This window comes from Numenius arquata, chromosome 11 (assembly GCF_964106895.1).
Source record: "Numenius arquata chromosome 11, bNumArq3.hap1.1, whole genome shotgun sequence".
NCBI classification, from domain to species: Eukaryota; Metazoa; Chordata; class Aves; order Charadriiformes; family Scolopacidae; genus Numenius; species Numenius arquata.
In genome coordinates, this window is record NC_133586.1 from 44,328,026 (window position 1) to 44,334,259 (window position 6,234).

Genomic DNA, 6,234 nt, shown 5'->3' on the forward strand with positions numbered 1-6,234 from the left:
CTTCATGATACACACATAGGTTTTCAGCCTTCACTCTACATTATTAAGATTCCTCCTTTGGCCCCATCTATTTAAATTCTGACCAGTTCCAAAACCCTGAATAACCCAAAGTGCTTCAGTTTGTGGAAACAGTTGCTTCTGCTTTCTCCGAAGGCAAAAGGCTAACATCATCCTCAGAACACAGGTTATTGAAAAGAGCCAACGCCACCCCCTCTCCTCCGTGGAGCGGCCTCCCACTCCCCGTCCTCCCAAACTATCAAAAGGGCTTTTCTGGCCTGTTCCCTTTGCTCTCCGGCAGCGCTTTGCAAATGACACTGTTTGTGTTTTTGCATCTGCATCCGGGCCGGCTCACTTGGTCGTAGCATCTCTGGGAGAGCTTGACGCAGCCGGTGGCTGGCAGGTAGCAGAGCAAGCAAGGGAGCACCAGGGAGAGGGCGCTCATGAAGGACCAGCGGGCGCAGCAGTTTGAGTGGGAGCAGGAGCAGGGGTGGTCGGCACACGTGCCCTCGTCGTCCTCGTTGGTGCAGTGGTAGAAGACGCCCTTGACGAGACACATGCAGGTGGAGTAGTTGACCAGGTTCTGTGCTGAGCAGAGGCACTCTTGGTTGCACACCCAGCAGGACGGCAGAGTCCGGGGCAGCGCGCACTCCTTGCACTTGCATTTCCCACAGGCTTCGCACAGCAGAAAGTGCTTGTCCAGTTCCTGAGACACGGGTCCCTTCAGGTCCAGGGGTTTGCAGTTAATCACCTTGGGCTGGATGCGAACCGCTCTGGGGGAGGACTGCTCCGCCACGGGCGCCGGGGCCATGTGGTCCAAGAGCCTTTGGTCTGAAGATGTGCTGCTGCTGCTGCTGATGGAGCTGGGGCGCCCGCTGAAGGAAATCCAGGGGTGGGTGACATCCTGCTCACACCGCTGCAGGTGTTGGTTGGTCAAGACCAGTTCGTGGGGGGCTCGGGGACGCTTCTGGGCTGCCAGCTGGGAAGCGGTGGGGTTGTCGGTGTAGTCGTTCTCGATGTGAGTTGTCTTCATCTGGTCGATCGGCAGGATGGTGAGCGGGTGCTGCAGCCGCCCATAGGGGATCCGACTGTCCAGCAAGGGCTGGACCATCACAGAGTTGGGGACGACGGTGATGTTGTGGGGAATCCGGGCCTCCATGGATAAAGCAGTCTGATTACTGGTGAAAAGTCTGCTCTTAAGTATCCTGGGGGAAGGAAAGGAGAAAGAACAGGGGCAGGGGGAGAGAAAGAACGCATCATTATTGATACCCTGCAACCCCAGCCCAAACAGGGTGTTCTACTGAGGCTGGTTATTAAACAGAAGGTCTTACAAGGTAAAGTTGTGTGCGACGGAGTCAGAGCGCTCGCCCTGCTGTACAGTGCATCACTCTGCCATTGCTGCTGTGCTCCTCTCCCTAACCTTGGCCGTACACAGCTCCTCTGGTCCTGGGAGCACCCAGGACCACTGCTGCAGGCTCCTGAAGTGCCCAACCGTCATTTTTACCGAGGGAAAGCACACCGTAGGGTTACTGGTGTATATTTGCATGTATTTTTGTCAGCAAACTGCCTGAAACGACTTAGATGATAAGGTTCGGGGGTTTTCCCCGGTTGACTCTGATCCCTAAAAAACCTGATGTAAAATTGTGGCTGGCGGGAGCGTTGGCGCGGTACAAGGATGCTGCGGAGCGCGGGGCTGAGCACTTGTCCCTGCTGACCCAGAACCCGCCCGCGGGAGGGTGGCTCGGCTGCGGCGGGGAAGCGTCCCGTCTCCAGCGGGAGCTGCTGGTTTCAAAGGCTGCTTTCAGCCCTGCTGTGGGAGCTGGAAGTTCTTGCCCAGCAGCTTGTCTGGTTGCAAACCAGGGTGGGAGTGGACGGGGAGGGCACACACAGGGCTCGGGCTTGACGTGTCACCTCACGCAGGTAATTAGGCACTCTTCGTCAAAACACTAAGTGGACTAATATTTAGCTGAAGTGCTGTTTACTGGCCGTACCAGCTAAGCCATCCACTGCCGCAGTTTCTAATTTCATTGAAAGAGTGCAATTTATCCTGGAGTCGATCCAAAGATTCAGCAGCGGCGTAGGACAAGAAACCACAGGAAGTAACTAAACTTAAATCAAAGAACGGAAACGACTCGGTTCAAATTTAGAAAGTGCACATTGTTTTCTAGTAGATGTGCCATTTCCTCACGGGGTGACCTTTATTCATCAATAATATAATGTTGGAGATCAGTTTAAAGAAGCGGGGAGTAAAGCTTCAGGGCAAGTTGCAGGAGGGGAAAAGCTTCTGGTACCAAGAAAAAGGAAACAGTGAACAGCTTAAGGCATTGCCAGTTGTTTGTCTTCAGACAAACAAATTAACCTTTTCCAACAGCATGAAAGATTTTAATATTACAGTAGTTTGAAAAAAAAGCCAGGAAAAAGCTGCATCCAGCTACAACCAAGTCACACATGAGAAATGTGTGTGTGTGAGTAAATGTCCACCTCTCCTGCAAGAGCATATCCCCCCCCCCCCCCAATTTAATACAACAGCTACAAAAATTGGAGCATGAACTAATTATACATTTTTGGAAGGAGAAAGGGAAGTGCATTTTTACCCACTGAAAAGTGTTACTAGAGTCCACTATTGCATTTGTGAATCGTTGCTGTGATGGATGACTTGGCATTTGCGGGGCTGAAGCTCTGGCAGTTCTCCTGCGGTCGATAGGGGGGTGGGCTGACGCGGGGCAGGGAGGCCAGAGCGTGGCCAGCACAGCACATACCCCCCTGTGCCCCGGCACCGTGTCCTGCCTGGCCCTGTCCAATGCACAAGATGAGCAGGAAGAAGTGCTTTATCGAGCAGTAATGATCATGATTGTAACGCAGTCCCTTCTGCTGTTGCTCTTCACTACTTAAAATTCTCTGCTGCGTCTTCACCATTCATGCAAAATTTTTTTTTTTTTTCATTATTCATAGCTCATTGACATCCTGGCTTGAGAAACAGGAGAGATTTTAAAGCATTTATTCCTATTTGCTGTATGTAAAAAATAAAAAGCGGCAACGATTCTGACAACTGTGGGGCATGCAGAGGGAAAAAATATTCAATTCTCTTCGGCACATCAGAATCCAGTGTCATGACATAAAAAGTACTTGCTGCAAGCCAGGGTTTAGCAAAATAGTCAGTTCTGTATCGGCTGGGCGCTGTGTCTGCAGGAAGACTTTGACTTCACGGGGTTTTTTGGTTTTGGTTTTTTGTTGTTTTTTTTTTTAAGGAGAGAGAGGCAGCTGTTTTGGCTGGCAGGAGCAAGTGCCGCGGCGCTGGTCTCACCGGGAGGTAGCTGGAGGAAATGGTGGCACGATGAGCGATGCTCCCAGCCTGTCTGTCTGCTCCTGCCTGTCACCGCCAGCGCTGCCCTCGCTGCCTCTCCAGAATTTTTAAATAACCTGCAGCACGGGGCTCTGTGCTCTGACCCCGGTCCCACTTGTTACCGAGTCTCTGGAGTTTGGTCCATTCAGAGAAGGTTTAGACTGGAACCTGTGGACCATTATTGAGCCCGAGGAGTGCTGTGTGTTGAGCAGAGCTGTTTAGCCCAAGGGCAGCACCCAGTGCAGTGAGGCTGGTCTGATGCTGATTGTCCCCGAGATGGCAGTTCTGAGCCCAGGTGGCACATTGAGGGTTTTCAGCATCGTTGGTGGCACCCCATGGGGAGCCCCTTGCCCTGGAGAACAGCAAGCGGGAGGGCAGCCCCCCCCAGGGACAGGAGCTGCACACAGGGGCTGGCATTTTGGTGTTCTATTAACTCTGTAATTACCCAGTCTGCGATGGTCCTGAGCTGGCGATGGCATCACCCAGCAGTTACATCATCAAGTTAATCTGGAGCAGGATTATAGCCACAGGCACCCGTAAAACACCCAGACCCCCCCGGGGTACACAGACATGGCCATATGTGAGCAGACATCGAAAGATGGCTTAACTGAGATAATGCTGCTCAGGATCTCAGAGTTAATTATCACAGAAAGGAGATGAACCCTGGACTAAACGCCACACTTTGGGATAGTTAACATTGAAAATTATTCATTTATTTTCATTACAACACTGTATCAGATTGTCTAACAGGCAAACTACCGCCGAGCAGGGGGAATGGAAACCCTGGCTCGGCAAACTCAAAGACCCTGCAGATATTTGGGCACAAGATCTACTCGGATAGAACCTCTGGAGTGAAGACAGTCAAATAAGACCCAGCTCTCCTAATTCCTAGATCCCTGCTCTGAACGCGATGTCTCTCTTGCTGAAGATCACCTTGAAAACACCACAGATACACACCCCACCAGCTTTTGGTGCTAGGACACATGGTCCTTCAACTTCTGCCCTGCCTTCTTGCTTCTGAGCAGAGGGTTTTCACAATTAACTCCTCTCACCTTTTCAGCTACACTTAAGGGACATAAATTTCTGATATTTATGGAATTTCCCAAGGACCGTGACTACTTTGCTGCTGGTGGTCTTGTCTCTAGAAGTTTCAGCAGTGCAGTAAGATTGCTGGTGACAGATCCAGGTCAAACATCTCGAGTGCTGAACTAGAGAGTGAGCTGGGTGGCGTTCCTTCTGCAAGGAGGTTCTCGTCCACTGGGATCTGCTCAGGTGACAACAATGACAATATTTTATGGTGTGGTTGCTTCAGTTTTTGTGTCTGTGTGCTTCCACTGGCATGTGTCTTGAGTACATCTTTCCCTGAGCTGTTTCTGCTTTTAGCTTTTTGTCTGCATCCCATGAAAAGAAAGACTTCAGCAAAAGGTACTCCATCTCTCATGGCAGAGAAGAGGAATCCAGGGGAGTTCCCTGGTTAAGGACTTGTGCTGGACCAGAAGCGAATCGAGAAGCCAGACTGCTCCTGTGAAGCCTCGGAAGCTGAGGTGTGTCTGCCTGGTTTTGTGGATGGATCCTGGTGACTTCCCTGGAAGACCCCCAGAGACATCAGAACTTTACCATTCCCCAGAGGGACACGTGTAGCTGCAACAAGTCTGAAACTGTTCCAGGATGGTGGGAACAACACAAGCAAGTCACCCTTTGAAAGGCAGTTGGTTTTCAGGCAGATATAAGGATATCAGATAGTCCTGTAAACAATCACGAGGTGAGATGTCCACCCGGCAGCAGGAAAGCTCATTCCCACTGCAGAAGCAGGACACCTTGCCCTTTTTCACCTCCCCTTCCATCATATGTGCAGGCTTCCTGTCAGCAAGGATGACAGTGCCTTGAGCAGCAATGTTGGTATCTTAGAAACTGCAGCCTCTGCTCCAGCCACATCTCTCCTCAAAATTAGTGTTTGGGGTGACCTGGCAGAACCTAAGACCTTGAAAAGGGACAAGAGCTGAAGGGGTGCAACCCTGGGATTCTTGCATGGGCTCTGGAGGCCTGTGCAGGGGAGCAAGGTGGGATCAGAGCGGTCAACTGTGTCTTGTAGTTGCTGGCATTGGCTCAGATGTTGAAGTGACCAAATTCAGCGTATGGCACGTGGAACTGGTCGCTGCGTGTCTGAAGCAGCCCTGGGTAGAAGCTGGGACAAATGTGAGCTGGTTGGGTCGGTTGGGAAGGAAGGCAAGAAAGAACAGTCTGAGATGTCCATCTCTCCTTTCCCCTGCTTTAACTAGAGGGCCAGAAGCTGCCTGTGGCAGTCACCCTGGCTAACGAGGAAGGGGCTGGTTACCAGTCATGAGCTGTAAATGTCAACCCCCCTAAGAAAGAACATTTCTGCTCAAAGGGCTCATCTGCTGTGGTGAGAAAGGACTGAAGTTTGCGATGCCAGTGTTGTGAACAGACCTTCTCTTTCTGGCACTGGCAGTTGGGTACTGCTTGCAGACACTGAATTAATTGCTCAGATTGAACAGATTTAATATAACAAGATGTGTCATTTGAAGAAAACTGTAGCTTAAAAAAAAAAGAAAAATGAGAAAAATGGAAGAAGAGATAATAATAAAGTACAACAGGAAATTTAAGGTACTTAAGCACCATAACTTTGCAAAAGCTATGAAGCTTTTTATGTAGTGCCTTTGTTGTCCACTGCACTAACCTGGCCTGACTGTAAATTGCATTTTAATTGAGTTAAAAAAGCCATATAGAATACTTGTAAATAAAATCAGTTAATCTTTGATGACTAGTAATTACAGACATATTATAGCATTAACATAGGCACAAATTCACTGGTTGCAATTGTACAGGCAATTTTCTGAAAGTAGACAACAGGAAGAAAAATTCATGAGTATGTT

The 6,234-nt window shown here is 49.9% G+C and overlaps 1 protein-coding gene across 1 annotated transcript; it reads right to left on the reverse strand.

The window, feature by feature from the left end:
- Positions 1-256: 256 nt before the first annotated feature.
- Positions 257-1,221, reverse strand: SPRY4 (sprouty RTK signaling antagonist 4). The gene has a single exon (XM_074156527.1). It carries the CDS (start codon positions 1,154-1,156, stop codon positions 257-259), a length of 900 nt encoding a protein of 299 aa, XP_074012628.1. The 5' UTR covers positions 1,157-1,221.
- Between the last annotated feature and the right edge of the window lie 5,013 nt (positions 1,222-6,234).